Raw genomic sequence first — 18,583 nt, forward strand, 5'->3', positions numbered from 1 at the left:
CTTATATGTTATAAAGTTGTTAAGTTTTATCAAAGTACTATTCATTTTTTGGCTTTTATCTCATTGATTTTTGTTAGTATTTCTTTCACTTTTGCTTTTTCATTTTGTTCATCTCTGTTTTTATTAAGTTCATTCACGTTTTTGTTAATCTTTGTAATAACTGATTGAATTTCCTTTTTTCCACGGTTGTTTTTTTATTTTGTTAACTTTATTTTATTTTTTAATTTTGTAAATTTTCCTTCATTTGTTCATTTCTTTTTTAATTTAGTTTGTTTGTACATTTTTTTTGCAAATTTTTGCTTTTATTATTTGTCTCGTCTCTGATCTAAGTTGTATCTGGTCCAGTCTTATTATCTTTGTGTATTTTGAACCGAGCTTCAGCAGAAATTATTTCACTGCAACTATTTACTTCAGTGTATTTAATGTGTGTGACAAATAAACTTTAATTTTCCCCACAAAAACTGAGTGTTTGAGGAAAATGCAAACTTTTCCTTTAAATTTTAACGTTCTATTTTGAATGTGGATCATAACTGTTGAACCATCTTTCACATATCATCCATATTTACATTTACATTTATATTAAATAGTTATATTTGTATGTACATGTATATCAACATTTTATATTGACATTTACATTTTGATCTATATTTATATTAACATTTACATTTTATAGTTACATTTTATTTTTATATTTATATTTGTCCTTTACATTTAACATTTACATTTTATATTTTACATTTTACATTTTATATTTTACGTTTTATATTTTATATTTTATATTTTATGTTTTATGTATTACATTATATATATATATTTTATGTTTTATATTTTATACATTTTACTTTTCTTCCGGAGGTTTGCGGGTGTCGCGTCTTGTTCACGCGTGACGTCAATGACATGCGCCCGGCCCCGGAAGTCGTCGCGACCTTCGCCGCTCGGCACCTCGGACCCGTGAGAGCGACGGAAACTCGCTGCGACTCCGTCGGTGATGTTCGACTCCGTCGGTGATGTTCGACTGCAGATGATCTGAGACGTTTCAGATTGAGCTCGTGAGACAAAGAAAAGCGAAGCCGCGATGCTTCGTGTGTCGCTGCTGCTGCGAAGCGGAGGAGCCGCGAGGCGGGTGAGAGGCGACCAGCGCGTCACGTGTCCGACAATACAAACATGTCAACATCATGGAAACATCACGTCAACATGTGGCAGCTCCAATTATGGCTGATATGAACAGTTACAGACATTAATCTTCTGTTTATTTACTTAAACATCCATATTTACTGTTTCTAATGACAATATGACGTCAGGGGTTGTCAGGCAGGAACCATTCAAATCTGTATCACAACCATTAAAACTCAAATTCAAATTCCAAGGTAATTAAAAATGCTACAAACAAATCAATTACAAAATCAAATACAATTTGAATAAACCATCATTTGACTGTTTAGTTGTAACATGTAATAATTTCCCTGATGGATTCATATTGTTTATTAATTTCCAATATTCCATCATATATGTTTTCTGTTTCCCGTGAATCACTTTGTGACTTTGTAAAGTAAAAGTGATATAAAGATAAAGTTTCTGATACAATTTAGTTTTTTCATTAACTGAAGGTGACTCACAATAATTGAAAAAATACCAATTTGAGTAATTGATGTTCAGAACAGTTGCAGATGAATTTTTTGTCATAGCTCTGTGTCATATTGCAAATTGAATATACCTTTTTTTTGACTTTATTTGCTGACATTAATAAACTAGACAGTGTTTCAACATTTTACACAATCATCCGTATTAATCTGTAGCCGTGCTCCGACACAAACGTTGTGACAGTAAATGTGTCGTGTAGCAGAAGTATTGAGTTTGTTTCGTTCCGACTGACTCTGCGTTGTTCTCCTCCTCAGTTTTCCTCGTCCTTCTCCGGTGCGAGCGTTCTGCCTCCGAACCTGCTGCTGCCGTCCAACCTCGTGGATCCCGCCAGATTGAGTGAGTCTGGAAACTTGTCTCCCATAAAATTAGGATTTAATCTGGTGTTTTTAAGTGGTTTTATATTATTTTAGATCACCAATGTCCACTGTGTTGTAACAGTGGCTTTTCAACAGAAAATACACGAGCACACGTCCACATCATTTATACCTACAACACACGATACAACCAACATCCAATCACAACCTCTCTGACACACGATACAACCAACATCCAATCACAACCTCTCTGACACACTATCGCTCATTATCAAACTTTGAAAATAGAAATATAAAATACATTCACAGAAATGTTTTATACCAATACCGTTTTTTATCTGCACTGAAACTATGAAATCAGATCTGTCCAATATCTTCAGTACTTCACTTGTCACACATTGAAAGCTACAGAGTGTAATATTTAGAAGAACTTATTCACAGACTTAACTCTGTGTTCATATATGTATAATGAGTTAAATATAGTTCCATGAGGTGACCCGTCCTCCGTGTGAGTCTCCATGTTTCTACGTCGTGTTGAATACGGTTGTTGAACTAAACGCTCCAGAATACGTCACGTTCGCGTGGAATTTTCAGACGCTGCTGGAAACCGGAAATTGAATCAGCAGTGCGACACCATAAAGTGTCCCCTTTTGGTCGCGGTTCGCAACTTTACCAGCAGATGCTGCCAGAAAATTACAGAAACTACACACTGGGGCTTTAAGTAAAACTCAGTAGAATAATTCCTTTTGACTCGTCCTTTATTTTCCCTTCCTGCAGAGCGTCCGCCTCCTCCCGCCGACTGCCCCCTGCCTCTTCTGAGGAAGTGTGACGCCGCCGTTCCATCTCACCTGAGCCCCGTACAGACGTGGGTGGAGACGCTGCAGAGGCCGGACGGCGAGCCGCTGGGTTTGGCTCAGCTCCACCCTGACGTCTTCGCGGTGCGTCCGAGGTAACGGCCTGCGTTCAGTGTGTGTGTGTGTGTGTGTGTGTGGGTGTGTGTGTGTGTGTGTGTGTGTGTGTGTGTGTGTGTGTGTGTGTGTGTGTGTGTGTGTGTGTGTGTGTGTGTGTGTGTGTGTGTGTGTGTGAGTGTGTGTGTGAGAGTGAGAGAAGTGTAAGTTTCATCCGTCGTTTCTCTTCTCTCCTCTCAGGCTCGATATTCTCCATGACGTGGAAAGGTGGCAGAGAAATTTTAAGAGAATCGTGAGTTACACATTTACTTTTGTCAGCCAGATCCATGTTGTATTTTAACTTCACCTAGATATACACAGCAACTTTAAATCGAATATTTAAAAAGAATAAATGCTTTTTAAAATCACCAAAGTGATCAGAAACAAGAACACGTGAACAAACATGAGTGTGATAAAAGCGACCTCACTTGACAGAAACCATCTACATGTCCCATCTGCTAACATGGAGGGGGCGGGGCTTATGACCTGTACTGTCACCAGCCACTAGGGGCGATCAGGATAATTAGGCTTCACTTTTGAATGCCTCCATGCCGTCCATCTTTATTTACAATCTTTCTCTCAATGGAATTAGGCTGAACACGTTTTTACTACTACTGCTACAAAGCTAGCGTTAGTGTTAACAGCTGTTTACTAGCCTGTCGTGCAGAAACGTTGTGAGTTCAGCGTCAAACTTCGTTCCATTAACCCCCCCCCCCCCCCCCCCCCCCCCCCCCCCCCCCCCCTCGTTGCCTTTTTCTCCCAGAGCCACGCCAGCACAAAGGTCAGGTCAGAGGTCAGAGGAGGGGGCAAAAAACCCTGGAACCAGAAGGGAAGCGGACGAGCTCGTCACGGCAGCATCCGATCGCCCATATGGAGAGGAGGTGAGCGTTCACGCTTTTCTTTGTGAACACGTTCAAACTCGTGTTTTGATCTGACGGGTCAATCGTCGTTGACCTTCGCTCTCCAGTCGCGTGGTCTGACCTCGGTCTGACGGTGACGGTGTTCTCCTCTCAGGCGGCGTGTCTCACGGACCCCGAGGGCCGACCAGCTACTACTACATGTTGCCCCTGAAGGTGCGGGTGCAAGGACTCAAGGTGGCGCTGAGCTCCAAGATGGCGCAGGTAACCGAGGAAACTAAGATGCTGCAACTAATCGACTAGTTGTTGGTTCATAAAATGTCACAAAATGGTGAAAAATGTCCATCGTGTTTCCCAAAACCACCAAGATTATGTTTTGTTTTGTCCACACACCAAAGATCTTCAGTTCACTGTCACAGAGGAGCAAAAAACCAGAACATATTCACATGTAAGAAGCTGGAATAAAAAAAAAATCCATAAAAACTACTTGAACCAATTATGGGTTAGGGTTAGGTGATTATCAAAATAGTTGTTGATTAATTTAGTAGTCGATTACTAATCAATTAGACTGTAGTTCATTTGTTATGGATGTATTTATTTATCGGATTTCTCAGAACGATAAATAGCGCTGGTACATAAGATTACAGATTAAAATATATGTACTCAAGCGACTGCTACTACTTGTTTCAGTTAAAAATAAAGAATATTACGTATAATCCATCACTAAATCTCTCTGTTGAAATGATCTGGTCGCCCCAACTCGGGAACTCTGGTATCGAAATTATCTCCGGAGTTCCCCGCTCATGTTCATGTGCAATTTCCAAGTCGGCAACTCGTATTTCCCGTAATTTCGTTGCCACACAAGAACGACATTCTGTCGTGTTAGAAGTTTCAATCAACATGTGCAGTGAAGAGCATTTACAGGGTTCCAAACATCCTGGAGAACAGGTTTCTGACTTCACATCTGACGTCATTGAAACTATGAATTATTGAAGTGACATTTACTGCTGGCTGACGTTTTTTTATTATGTTTGTAGATCAGAGTTAAATATTAGAATAATGTTAAATTGTTCCAGACGTTTGGTTCAGTTGCTTCAGGACAAAACGATGAATGTGAGTCGAACATCAGTTAAATATTCGCTACATTTATTGTATTAATCATTCTGTGAACTCTTCCACTTATATACTGTGTTTAAATAATAATAATGATAATAAGTTCTATTTGTAATGCACTTTTCATAACAAAGCTACACATTTATTTACAAAAGGATAAAAAAAACCAACTAGATGTTACTATTCTTAATTTATTATTTCGATTAGTTAACTACTAAATTAATCACCAACCATTTTAATAATCGTTTGATCGGTTCAACTAGTTTTTATGGAAAAAAAAGACAAAAGTCTCTGATTTCAGCTTCTTAAATGTGAATATGTTCTGGTTTCTTTGCTCCTCTGTGACAGTGAACTGAAGATCTTTGGTGTGGAAAAAACAAAACATCATCTTGCTGGTTTGGGAAACACAATGATTAATGAAAATGATCGTGAGTTTCAGCTCTACTTGAATGTAAAACACAAAACAAACAACAAACCCTCACAACTCTGATGCCTTCAAATACATAAATATTATACACATCATCATGTTTTACTGTGGACGACTGTCAGTGCTTTTTCTTTTGACCCTGTTTAACGGACTGTCGTGTTGTTCCAGGACTTCCTTCACATCGTGGACTCCCTGAACATCCCCACTCCGGACCCTCAGTACCTGCTGGACCTCGTCAGACACCGACACTGGGGAGACTCGGTGCTGATAGTCCACGTGTGAGTATCGTCGTCATCGAACCACCGTGACGGGAACAGGAAGTGGAAGTGCAGCTCGTCGTTTTGCTCTGCGCTCAAAGTTGTTCTCACTCTTCTTTCAGAGGCGACGAGTTTCCTGAGAATCTTCTTCAGGCGACGGAAAACCTGAAGACGGTGAACGTGATTCCAGCCATCGGTGAGTCGACGGAGCGAACGTTTCACAGCAGGATGTGATATTTCTGTCATTACGTCCAGGGCTGAAATAAATGTTTTTTTTTTCTTTTTATTGTATATGCATTATCACAAAGTAGCCTAATGAAGTAAGGAATATTAATACCACGTTATTTGGTGTCACGTCATTGTTGATTGTTAGTTATAATCAGTCGAGGACATTTTAGTTCTCATTAAAGCTTCAAAACCATAAAAGATTACTTTTGGTAAATTCTGAATATTCCTTCATGAAAAACAAAGGTTGAATCCTGAGTCTCATTTATCTCTCGTTCTAAAACCAACATCTTGGTATTTTTACGAAGATTTTTTTTAATCAAACAGTGGAACTAATATAAAACTAGATCATCGCTGAGTAAAGCTCAGACTTCCACCGCTTCCGATGAAGCCATTCAAATCCACTAGAGCTGGATTTGAATTTGGATCTGCACCAAACCAAAGATATCAAAGATATCTGCAACAAACGTTCATGTCTTCTCTCTCGATTGTCACGAGCGGGTGTTCTTGTCTTGTCTCCGTCAGGTCTGAACGTCCACAGCATGCTGAAGCACGAGGTCGTCGTCCTCACGCTGGACACCGTCAAGTTCCTGGAGGACAAGCTGCTGTGGCACGACCAGCGCTACACGCCGCTCTACCCGTTCAAACTGCCCTACGCAGACTTCCCGTAGAATAACATGTCACATATAATGTATTCACTTCTCTCAATGACGCCACTGATTAAAACAAACAAATGCAAATCTTTATTAAAAGTATCTAAAAGGCAGGTGGAGAACAAAACGGGTCTGACATCAATAGTTGAACTTGCTCGGAGCGATGCCGTTGGCCAGGTCGCTCCTGATCTTCCAGCAGAGCGCCGGACGCTTCTTCTCCGTCGGCACGACGTACGTGTTGGGCACGTAGACCCTCCGGGGTTTAGGCTGCGAACACAGAGAGAACGAGACTTTTAACAAAAAAACTTTACAAACTGTTTGACGTGTAATGTTTTGAGCTCAATACTGCGGGTTTGTATTTGTGTAACGATATTTGTCACATTCGACTGTTGTGTTGGAGGTAATAAAAAGTTTTGCTGAGTGGAAACGTTCGCATCAGTTCTTCACTGTTAAACACAGACACATCAGTGAGACCACTGTCGTCTGATACATGTACTTACTGTACTGAGCTAGAAAAAAACGTCGGTGGTATCAATTGTCAGAGGCTGTTCCTGTCTAATGCTGCGTTCCATTACACCTCAGAAGTCGGGTTTATCGTTCCAGTGTAACCCCCGGAACTCCAAATTGCGGTTCCGAGCTGTAATGGAACGCAGGCTAAATGTTGAGCGAACTTTTGATGCTTAGCAAAAAAAGAAACTGGGAAATTCCTGTGCGTTTCCATCAACTGGTTTGGAGCCAATAAACGAGCAGTTTGGTCAGAAGGTGGCGCTGTAGGATACGTAGGCCTGACGTCACACGGCTGTAATAGAGCGGTAGAAGAGGTTGCAAACACGGAAACAACAGTTGCATTGGCGACATACCCATACGACATGCTCGACAACCGAGGAAACTTGCAGAGGAGTTGCTTTCAACTGAGCAACTTATCATATTTCTTTCAAGATGCAAAACAAAGATCCTGCGATCTCCACATTTAAGACCCTCCATTGCTGCCAAAGTGTGAGATTCCACATTGGCAGAACTTTCCCGCCTCGTTCAACCCTCTGTAACGTGCCACCGACTTGTGATTCAAACAGATTCAACTTGTTGTTGTTGCATGAAACATGCTGACAGAAGATTTGGAGGAAAACTTACTGGTGGAGGCTGGTATGCAAGACGTTCCTGAAAACAGAGGGAAAACCTATTAAACATAAAAACAATATCTTAAACGGCAAATTTTCATTTTCTACATGTGGCAGTTTTCACCGATAATTTCAGAGTTGACGATTAAACCAAAGAAGCTTACAAAAGGTGAACATTCGCAAACTACACGAATCACAGACATGGTGTTTTCTTACCTTTATCTCACAGCGGAGAGCTCTTCTGTCGCGCTCTCCCGGGAGCTTTAACCGGTCCCAATGATGCTTATACTGGAAATACCTGCAATGACGAGGAAACCACGTGATTAAATGTGTCAACTGTCACCAGACCAGCACCAATCTGTGGGGGATCAGAAGGAGGACGTGTTTTCTCTTCAGAACTTCACTCACTTGGCGACTGGGTCCGTCTTCTTGATGGTGTGCTGGCTGATAACCGGTCGGATGACTGAGACAAACACATTTGATGAATTGTAAACAGGTTTGTTTGTTTGTTGACAACCACAATGCACTGGTGTATCAGGTGGGCGTCGACTTACAGGATTTGGATTTGGGCCTGTGGTCACCATCACTTTGCGTATCAATCTGTCCAAAAATAGAAGAATGTCAAAGTGACTTGATTGCCAAATGATTATCTTCAAGGACATTTGAGGTCTTAAATATTCAGGATGCATTTTGAATAAATATAAAAAATCGAATTGTAGTGTGTCTATTATTTGCATTTCACCATATACATACTGGTATATGCTCATTATACCTATCTATTCCTGAGATTCCTTGGGAATATGGGAAAAATATGAATTGTTTAAGAAACAGCAGATATCAAAAGGCACCACTGCCACTACCTGATTGACATTACTGTAAAATGTCGGCTCCTAAACCTATTACATGTTTACAGGCCGATGGACATTTGCAACAATAATGTTGCGACAACACCCACCATGTCTCTGATGTACGATTCAAAAGCGCTCAACGAGAGCCTCTCGTTCGCGGGGCTGTCGCTCGGACTGGTGGAGTTCTCCGTGTCAAAGTCGGGTTGCGTGGACGTGGACAGGTGAAGCTTCGACAGGCCTTCCTCCAGACAGCTCGCCGAGTCTGCCGACAAAAAAGAGCCATCACAACGACCAATGAGATCACAAGGATTCTACTGGGTGAGCGAGCGTGGCCGTTAACCGGAGAACGGCCGTCGGGGGGATTTGTGATATCACAATGTTACGGAAGCATCGGCCGGACTACTGACGAGGCGTTTGAGGAGCGTCAGGGAGAAGAGCTTTTTCTTTTTTTTTTACTTTGCAGACCTTTAACATACACAAGAAACGGAACAACCGAAAAAGCAGAATATGTCTCCGTTAAGTTCAGAAAAGAAAACAGCAGAAATGTTGCTAAAAAAAGAGACAGTAAACCATTTACCCTTCTTCTCTCTGAGGTTTTCCTCCCACTCCTCACTCATAATGTCATACGTCATCCAGCTAACATCCTCTTTGGAGTCGGTGAACCTCACGTCCTTGTTGCTCGAACACTCGTCTGGATCGTCAGACTCCACTTTGGAGTCGAGGACCTCGATGTCCTTGTTGCTCAAAGACGCGTCTGGATCGTCAGACTCCACTTTGGAGTCAATGAACTCGATGTCCTTGTTGCTCGAACACTCGTCTGGATCTTCAGACTCCACTTTGGAGTCGAGGACCTCGATGTCCTTGTTGCTCGAACACTCGTCTGGATCTTCAGACTCCACTTTGTCCTCGGCTACTTTCACCGTATCCTTGTCCTCTTTAAGGTCCTGCGCCTCCTCATCGAGCTCTTTGTGTCGTCTTCCCTCTTCACGATCCCTCCCATCTTCCAAACTCTTCTCATCCAACAAGAACGCATCTTGGTTTCCAGCCACGTGGGGCTGTTGTTGTTGTTGCTGTTGTTGTGGTATTTGTTGTTGCCCCTCTGATGTTTCATTGGTCTCAGCTCGTAGATCTTCCATCAAAAGATCGTCTGTTGGTTTTGTTTCTGCGACATCCACCTCTTCCTGAGCCATATTAGGTTCAGGTACTGGCTCACGTGTGGAGACGATGTCAAACCCTCCAAAGCTGCTCAGTGAACGATCGTCCTCCTCCTTGTCTCTCATCTCAGACACGTCTCCTCGACTGTCTTGGTCGAACTCAGTAATGGTGTGGTCATCTCTGTAGTCCCCTCTCCCCTGCTCCTCCGGCCTGTAGGTGCCGTAGCCTGAAGTCATCCGACTCAGAGCTGGACTACTACAACTGCTGGTGCAATTTCCCTCCCCATCATCATCACTTCCACCTCTCGAACTCTCTCCAGTGAAGTTCTCCTGGATGTTCACCTCAGGTTTCTCCTCCTCTGAAGCCTCTTGGATAGAGTCTTCTGCCCCGGCAACAGGTTTGGTGTCTTCTTCTTTGACCACTTGCTCAATCTCCTCGTCCTCATCCTCCTCATCATCACTACCATCTTCAGAACTCTGTCCAGTGAAGTTCTCCTGGCTGTTCAGCTCAGGTTTCTCCTCGTCGGAAGTCTCCTGGAGAGAGTCCTCTGACTCGGCTGAAAGTTTGGACTCTTCTTTAACCATTTGTTCAATAATTTCTTCCTCCTCCTCATCACTTCCATCTTCCGAACGCTCTATGGTGAAGTTCTCCTTCTCCTCCTCTGAAGCCTCTAGGAGAGAGTCCTCTGCCTCGGGAACAGATATGGTCACTTCTTCTTTGACCACTTGCTCAATCGCCTCATCCTCCTCGACTTCCTCCTCCTCATCACTTCCATCTTCAGAACTCTGTCCAGTGACGTTCTCCTGGTCAGTGACCTCAGGTTTCTCCTCGCCTGAAGCCTCTATGAGAGAGTGCTCTGCCTCTTTTTCTTTAACCACTCGCTCAATCTCCTCGTCCTCGTCCTCATCATCACCATCACCATCATCATAATTTCCATCTTCAGAACTCTTTCCAGTGAAGCTCGCTGAGTCTGCCAACAAACAGCCGTCACACACCACCAATGAGATTACAAGGATTCTACTGAATTAGCTAACATGGCCATTGCCGGAGAAGAAAACCCATCTAGTTCAATTTGATGAGATTTTTACATCCGTCAGGAGGATTCAGGCCCAGTAAACCCTGACATACCGTTGGACAATAAATAATGTTAATACAAATAGCTAATTATTTCTTGTCCCAAATGACACCAGCACCTTAATGTTTAGTTGAGGTTCAATTGAATGTGTAAGGATTTGAGTTAATTATTCCTTGAATCTTGAGTTTACTTTTTTCCAAAAACTAAATTTGAAACAGGTTACTATCCCAAATCTTTCAGAAGCATAAGAGTCGATTCCGTTTGAAAAGACACAAATTTTGGATTGAATTTTTAGACAAAGCTCCAGTTTAAAAAAGGGACATTTCAGCTTAAATCCAGTGATTCATGCTCACGTTGAATGAAAATGCAAAACAATCCGCAGCAGCTTCCTCCCAGAACGTAGGTGGTATGTTTATTTTGATCTCAAATGTACTTTAGGGCCAAGAAGTAACACCTGGATTTTTTGCGTTTTAATGACATCGATGCCGTTTCAAAGTTTATACTCAGGTTCATCATTTTAATTTTGGTTAGTACTTGAAAATATTAACATGCTCTAATGTTCAGTAAATGGATTTGTTTTTTCGGACTGTCCATTGCTGCAGCTCCTCTTTTCAGCCTCTGTCTGAAACACTTGGTTTTAGCTTGTCTCTTTAAGGTCAGGCTCCCAATGAAGCCCAGTCTGCTCTGATTGGCCAGCTAGCCCACTCTGTTGGGACTGGTCAACCTCTTCCAGCGCATGTCGTGTCCAGTCTAGACGCTAGGCGTGCGTCATGCACGGCTGTAACATTGCAACATCACGATGTTATGGAAGCATCGGCCGGACAACTGACGAGGTCTTTCAGGAGCTGTTAACTGGATTTATTCTTGACGCATCAGTGAGTCCGCATTGACGTCAAATCGACGTCACTTCCCATGTTGCGGGATCCACGGTGGTGCCATTTCGCGAGGTCGTGCACCTCCCGTTTTTGTGTTGGCGCTTGCGTTGTCTGATGCATTGACCAGATGGACCTTTGTAATTGAAGTGATCAGTTCCTGCAAGTGGAGGGACTCTAATCTCGACACGTTTTCCATCGATGCACCCTGAACAATTGGAAAAGTTCCACACTCCCTGAAACTTTCAGGCAATGTTTGCCCATTCGGCCGCTTTGGGACACAAAGTCACTTTTCATCGCCTGCCAGATATCCGACATCACAGCCGCTGTACATGGACTGATGCGTTGAGCATGAAAACAGCTTCAGGAGCAGTGTTTTCTTTGAGCTTCTTAATTTTGCAGAACTTTAACATACACACAAAACCTATAACAAACTAGAGGAAGGGATACTGGAAAAGCATAATACGTCTCCTTAAAGTTTAGAAAGCAAAACAGCAGAAATGTTGCTACAATTGACAGTAAACCATTTACCCTTTTTCCGTCTGAGGTTTCCCTCCCACTCCTCATACGTTTTGTCATACGTCATCCAGCTAAAATCCACTTCAGAGTCGATGAACCTGATGTCCTTGTTCCTCGAACACTCGTCTGGATCTTCAGACTCCACTTTGGAGTCGATGAACCTGATGTCCTTGTTGCTCGAAGACGCGTCTGGATCTTCAAACTCCACTTTGTTCTCGGCTAGTTTCACCGTATCCTTGTCCTCTTTAAGGTCCTGCTCCTCCTCATCGAGCTCTTCGTGTCGTCTTCCCTCTTCAGGATCCCTCCCATCTTCCAAACGATTCTCATCCAACAAGAACGCATCTTGGTTTCCAGCCACATGGGGCTGTTGTTGTTGTCGTTGTTGTTGTGGTTGACCCTCTGATGTTTCATTGGTCTCAGCTTGTAGATCTTCCATCATAAGATCGTCTGTTGGTTTTGTGTCTGCAACATCCACCTCTTCCTGTGGACGAAGAGCCACATTAGGTTCAGGTTCGTCCTCGTGCTCCAACGCACCTTCTGGCCGAGTCTTGTTGTAGACTGGCTCACGTGTGGAGACGATGTCAAACCCTCCAAAGCTGCTCAGTGAACGATCGTCCTCCTCGTCGTCTCTCATCTCAGACACGTCTCCTCGACTGTCTTGGTCGAACTTGGTAATGGTGTGGTCATCTCTGAAGTCCCCTCCGTCCTGCTCCTCTGGCCTGTAGGTGCCGTAGCCAGAGGTCATCAGACTTGGAGCTGGACTACTACAATTGCTGGTGCAATTTCCCTCCCCTTCATCATCACTTCCATCTTTTGAACACTCTCCGGTGAAGCTCCCCTGGATGTTCACCCCAGGATTCTCCTCCTCTGAAGGCTCATGGAGAGAGTCTTCTGCCCCGGCAACAGGTTTGGTCTCTTCTTCTTTGACCACTTGCTCAATCTCCTCATCATCATCATTTCCATCTTCACAACTCTGTCCAGTGACGTTCTCCTGGCTGTTCAGCTCAGGTTTCTCCTCTGAAGCCTCTTGGAGAGAGTCTTCTGCGTCAGCTAAAGGTTTGGTCTCTTCTTCTTTAACCACTCGCTTATTCTCCTCGTCCTCCTCGTTCTCATCTTCATCATCACCATCATCATCATCATTTCCATCTTCAGAACTCTGTCCGGTGACGTTCTCCTGGTTGTTCAGCTCAGGTTTCTCCTCCTCTGAAGTCTCTTGGATAGAGACTTCTGCCTCGACTAAAGGTTTGGTCTCTTCTTCTTTGCCCACTTGCTCATTCTCCTCGTCATCATCATCCTCATCTTCATCATCACCATCATCATCATCACTTCCATCTTCAGAACTCTGTCCAGTGTTGTTCAGCTCAGGTTTCTCGTCTGAAGTGTCGTGGAGAGAGTCCTCTGACTCGGCCACAAGTTCTGACTCATCTTTAACCACTTGTTCATTCTCCTTGTCCTCCTCATCTTCGTCAACACTTACATCTTCAGAACTCTGTCCAGTGAAGTTCTCCTGGTTGTTCAGCTCAGATTTCTCCTCCTCTGAAGCCTCTTGGAGAGACTCCTCTGCCTCGGCCACAGGTTTGTACTCTTCTTCTTTAACTCCTCGCTCAATCTCCTCCCCATCCTCCTCCTCATCATTACTTCCATTTACCTCTACTGAAGCCTTCTGCATAGAGACCTGCGTCTTGGCTACAGGTTTGGAGTTTTCCTCATTAACCACTTGCTCAATCTCCACCTCCTCTTCCTCCTGCTGCTTCTCTCCATCAGACCAAAAAGAGGAGCTGAGAGAGTTCTTGTCGTCGTCGCTGCCCTCGTCCCACTGAGCATTGTACATTTTGTACATGGTGGCGACTCGCACCGTGTTGAGGTGTGTGTGCAGTCAGTGTGTGGTCTGTGGAGCCAGAGGAGCTTACGGAAGGATCTAAGAGGATTAAAGCCGACGTCCAGGAGCCTCAACAGCTTCCTCTTACCACCAATTCAGCTCCTGCTGCTGGGGACTAAAGGTATTACACCTCTGTTTTTTGATATTATTTATTCCTTTCATTACATAGCACGTAATCTCACAGTTGGACTCAATTCACTCCATCCAACGGTGCTTTTGACCTTTTTTTTTTTTTTTTTACAGTAGAGTAAAACAGACTGTTTGAGTCACTGAACCACCAGAATAATACAACTTTTCTTGTGGCACAAAAAATCTTCAGTGAGTTTTCACATGAACATTTTTGTGTAATTAGTTCTCTTTACAGTCATTATTTATATATATATATATATAATATATATATAATATTTATTAAATTTAAATTACAACATGGATGTTTTCAGCAAAATCCATTAAAGTGGAGCCAAAATAATTTGTATATTCTTAAAAAAGAACAAAAAACATTTTCTCTCTAAATGAACAACATCAACTCAGTGTCTTTTTTAAATATATATATATATATTTAAAATTAGGGAGCTAATAACAGATTTTACCCAACCCCCTTTTAACGGAACCGTTTTCTCATTTTATTTTTTCTACTTTATTTTTTACCATCATATGGAACGATTTTAAACGAAAACATTAGATCAGAGGATTTTTTGAACAATTTTTACCAACAGCAGAATCTTTATTACCTGAGTCTTCGATGTAGAATGATTCATCACAGACATGAGGTTCTCCTTTGTGTTTCCTGTAAGTGGAAAAAAAACCCCATCAGTGTTAATGTTTCATGTTCAGCAAAGAAATGAGGCCTCGGGCAAGAAGCGTTGTTACGAACAGATTTGATCTCAAATCGTGCAAACTAGTAATTTAGGAGGATTTCCCGCATTCACCAATTTTTTCCCTTTTTTTCTTACAGGTACAAACAGAAATTACGAGACCCGTCGTAGGAGTCACGTGAATTAGTCTGCTGTTAAATAGAACCAAGTTTGATAATTAATGCATGTGTCATTTAAAAAGTTACCTGAGGACTTTTCTCTTGATGAAGCGTCGCCCCTGAGTGTCCGGGACAGACGTGTAGCTGTCTGTGTCTGAGTCACACTTAGAGCTAAGTCTCAGGAGGTGGAGCTGCAACGAGTTTCAAGTGTGATTATTATCATTTCATCTGTATTTCCACAGTTCAAAAAGACTTTGGCATATTCATACTGTACAACACAATCTCTTCCTGTGCACAATCTCTGCAGGTTGTGGTTTGAACTTTCTGGTATCAAACACCAGTATTCAGTGCTGATGTCTGCATTAATCTATTCAAAAATACAAAAAATATCAGATTGCACTATGTGGTAAATACTCACTGGTCGCTCATGGTCTCCTTTGGGTAAATGCCGGAAGAAATCCTCATCTGAGAAATCCAGGTTGTCCATCGTATCCTCAGCTTTACATCAAGGATGTAGTGTCAAATCTGAAGAGGAAAACAAACATCCCATTAGTAGAAAAAATATCTAATATATATAAAACAGATATGAAGAAAAACAAGAGGGCTGAAACGTCATAGATGAAAGTTTACGTGAACAAGGAATTTATTTTTGTGGTTTTTATTCAGGAGATTTGAGGGTGGTATTTATTTTGGGATTGCCCTTTACTAGGATTGCGACTTACGATTAATTACATAATCGATGACTCTGTCGATTATTTTCTCAAAACCACCAACATGATGTTTTGTTTCGTCCACACACCAAAGATCTTCAGTTCACTGTCACAGAGAGCAAAGAAACCAGAACATATTCACATTTAAGAAGCTGAAATCAGAGAATTATCACTTTTTTCAGCCATAAAAACTACTTGAACCGATTAATCCATTATCAAAATAGTTGGCAATTAATTTAGTAGTGGATTACTAATCGAGCTCTAGCCTTTACTGTTTTTCAGCACATAGACAGTGCATTGACGATATGAAAGTATAGTATTGCAGGGCTTTTTTATACGGTGTGTCTCATTATGAAACTACTAATTATGAGGAAAATGTGACAAACTTGAAGCAATATAGCTTAGAGCCCTCAAGTCATTAATATAAAAATGACAACGCAACAATAACCGGTTCACTGATATGGCAATTTAATAATAATAATAATAATTTTGTTTATATAGCACCTAAAGCAGCTTCACAAAGTGCTTTCACAAAAATGTATAAATGACAGAAAATTAAAATCAGCATTCCAACAATAATACGGTTAATGAATTAATTATTTAACTAGAGCTGCAACAGTTAATCGATTAGTAATCTATTACTAAATTAATCGGCAACTATTTTGATAATCGATTCAAGTATTTTTATGGGGAAAAAAGTGATAATTCTCTGATTTGTGCTTCTTAAATATAAATATTTTTCTGGTTTCTTTGCTCCTCTGTGACAGTAAACTGAATATCTTTGGTGTGTGGACAAAACAAAAGATCATGTTGGAGTTTTGGGAAACACGATCGACATTTTTCACCATTCTATGAACCCAACAACTGATTCATCGAGAAAGAAATCGACAGATTAATCGATGATTCAGTCAGTTGCAGCTGTAGACTCCACGTGACTCTGCTGACAGACGCACAGCTGTGACGTCAGTGTAGCTTCTCGCTCAGTTGCCATGTGAACACAATACAATTTGACTGCTGCATATGTATTTATTGGCGTTAAACGCGATGCCGAATACACCTGTGAGCTATAAACAGTTCGGGGAGGGCGATGGAAGTTTTTTAAACCCTCGCGGACATTTGCTAATATGTCCGACAACTTTTAACATACACATTTTTTAAAGGGACTTTGGCGCGCGAGCGGGAGAGCGCTAAGGCTAACAGCTAGGCTAACAACTAGCATCTAGTTACTTACCGACTCGCAGAGCGACTACGGTGAATCCCTCATACGGAAAAATAAACGCCGGGGGTTTTATACGTCGTGTTTACAGGTTCGATGGACGCAGCACCAAGACAACAACAACAACAACAGCCGGTAACGAACTTCGAAAATGACGCCTGTTTGATAAACTTCCGGTTTCTTCTTCTTCTTCTTTTAATGAGTTTCCGGCAGGCTGTAACACTGTGGAGCGTGATGCTGCCACCTACAGTCTAACAACGGCTATTTCATCTATATGAATCTTTCATACAGCCCAGGGTGATGAAGAAACCTTCACTCTGCCATCAAGTTGACAATTGGCTTCAGATTTAAATAAAGATTTAAATAATAATAAGGCCTTAAAGGGATAGTTCAGTGATTTTGAAGTGGTCCATTTCCCCTCCAAACTCTGTTAAATGACATCGCTGATCACCATCTCCATAAGGTAACATATTAATTATGCATAAGTACCTCATACAACCCCCCTTCAAAATCACTGAACTATCCCTTTAAAAGAGAAGGATGAAAAGTCCTGATCTGACAACTCCCAAAATAACTGTTGTATTTCACTGGTGTATTTATTACATGCAAAAACCACATGCTGGACTGACCCTGCCTTCCATTGTACCTCGGAAGTCGGAGCTCGGAAGTCGGGGTGGTGATTTTTTTCCCAAACTCGGAGGGTTGTTCCAGTTGCAATTCTGTAATTGGTCTGTAATTCCAAGTTCCGAGATTATACTGGATCGATAAACGCGACTTCCGAGTTCCGAGCTCTGAGTTCCCGAGGTACAATGTAGCGCAGGGTGATTCCGAGTCTCCACATTGACACAGAGCGTCTGGGTGTTTTCCAGTAACTTTCAAATATTCGGCTAGAGAACAATGTTCCAGTCTCAGACTATAGTTAGAACCACGTCATCCCGCCTTCCAGAGTTTAAACAGCAGGCTCTCCCTCCTAACAGATGTTGTAATGAATGAGCCATATCCTCAATTTAGGACAGTGCGTTCTCCGTCTGCACTCAGGTTTCATGTCATAACATGTCATAACAATACGTTTTTTTGTTTTTTTTACATTAAAACGTTTAAGTTATTAGCAAAGCCATCTTTGTTTGCGGCAGTGCATTGCTGCCACGGCAAAAAAGTAATGACGGATCATTATCACGCTATAGCAGGGAACTTTCACGAAATAACTTGAATACGTTTTCAAGTTATAGCGTGAAAACGTATTATTATAACAACGTTGTAACGTGAAAGTTTCATGAAACAATGTGAAAGTTTCAGCTATTTCATTGCCTCCAACCCCCAAGTGACCCGAACTTTCGGTGTCTGTCTTCTTCGTGGTTTTGTCAGTTGTTCACACACCAGCAATCGGTTTGGTCGCCACCTAGACAGAGTGGCAGCGAACAACTGAGCTAATTTCTCCTGACTCTGTTTGTCAGCCGCGGCGAGGGAGTTTGAGATTCTGTGTATTTACTGAATATATGTGGAGCTCAATTCGGTTCAGGTTATTTGCAGGGTGCGGTCTGCTGACGTTACGGTGTGAGATCAAACCAGCCATCAAAGGCATCATGGATCCATCCGTCACGATCAAAGGTGGCCTGAAACAGCTTATCCTCCCTCCGTGAAAAAAACCCCCAATCAGAATTAAGTCCATTGCTGTTGTCAGGTAAAATTCTGTATCTTCAACATAGTAAAAAAAAAACTAAGTTGAAAGGAGGCGAGCCGACTGTAACTGTTGGACCAATTGCAGAGCCGTGGATCACTACGCT

General features: G+C 42.0%; 2 protein-coding genes across 8 annotated transcripts; one reads left to right on the top strand and one right to left on the bottom strand.

Annotated features, from left to right (window-relative positions):
* The first annotated feature begins 888 nt into the window (after positions 1 to 888).
* Positions 889 to 6,861, top strand: mrpl4 (mitochondrial ribosomal protein L4). The gene is made up of 9 exons (XM_035637445.2): positions 889 to 1,123; positions 1,896 to 1,977; positions 2,733 to 2,904; positions 3,104 to 3,155; positions 3,666 to 3,783; positions 3,917 to 4,023; positions 5,468 to 5,577; positions 5,679 to 5,752; positions 6,307 to 6,861. The coding sequence occupies exons 1-9, from the start codon at positions 1,076 to 1,078 to the stop codon at positions 6,450 to 6,452; spliced, it is 909 nt and encodes a 302-aa protein (XP_035493338.1). The 5' UTR covers positions 889 to 1,075; the 3' UTR covers positions 6,453 to 6,861.
* hyls1 (HYLS1 centriolar and ciliogenesis associated) lies at positions 6,502 to 18,325 on the bottom strand. Of its 7 annotated transcripts, XM_035637442.2 has the most exons (12): positions 16,815 to 17,253; positions 15,292 to 15,398; positions 14,961 to 15,064; positions 14,632 to 14,687; positions 9,287 to 10,525; positions 8,978 to 9,223; positions 8,508 to 8,662; positions 8,107 to 8,152; positions 7,961 to 8,015; positions 7,769 to 7,850; positions 7,566 to 7,592; positions 6,502 to 6,701 (listed from the first exon to the last, which is right to left on the bottom strand). In XM_035637442.2, the coding sequence occupies exons 2-12, from the start codon at positions 15,358 to 15,360 to the stop codon at positions 6,573 to 6,575; spliced, it is 2,208 nt and encodes a 735-aa protein (XP_035493335.2). In that variant the 5' UTR covers positions 15,361 to 15,398; positions 16,815 to 17,253; the 3' UTR covers positions 6,502 to 6,572. The 7 variants fall into 7 exon arrangements, with proteins under 7 accessions (XP_035493335.2, XP_035493330.2, XP_035493331.2 ...); XM_035637437.2 differs by lacking the exon at positions 16,815 to 17,253 and adding an exon at positions 18,177 to 18,325 and having other exon boundaries at positions 8,978 to 10,525; XM_035637438.2 differs by lacking the exon at positions 16,815 to 17,253 and adding an exon at positions 18,108 to 18,243 and having other exon boundaries at positions 8,978 to 10,525.
* Between the last annotated feature and the right edge of the window lie 258 nt (positions 18,326 to 18,583).

The sequence above is a fragment of the Scophthalmus maximus genome, chromosome 8 (genome assembly GCF_022379125.1).
Source record: "Scophthalmus maximus strain ysfricsl-2021 chromosome 8, ASM2237912v1, whole genome shotgun sequence".
In the NCBI taxonomy this organism is placed as follows: Eukaryota; Metazoa; Chordata; class Actinopteri; order Pleuronectiformes; family Scophthalmidae; genus Scophthalmus; species Scophthalmus maximus.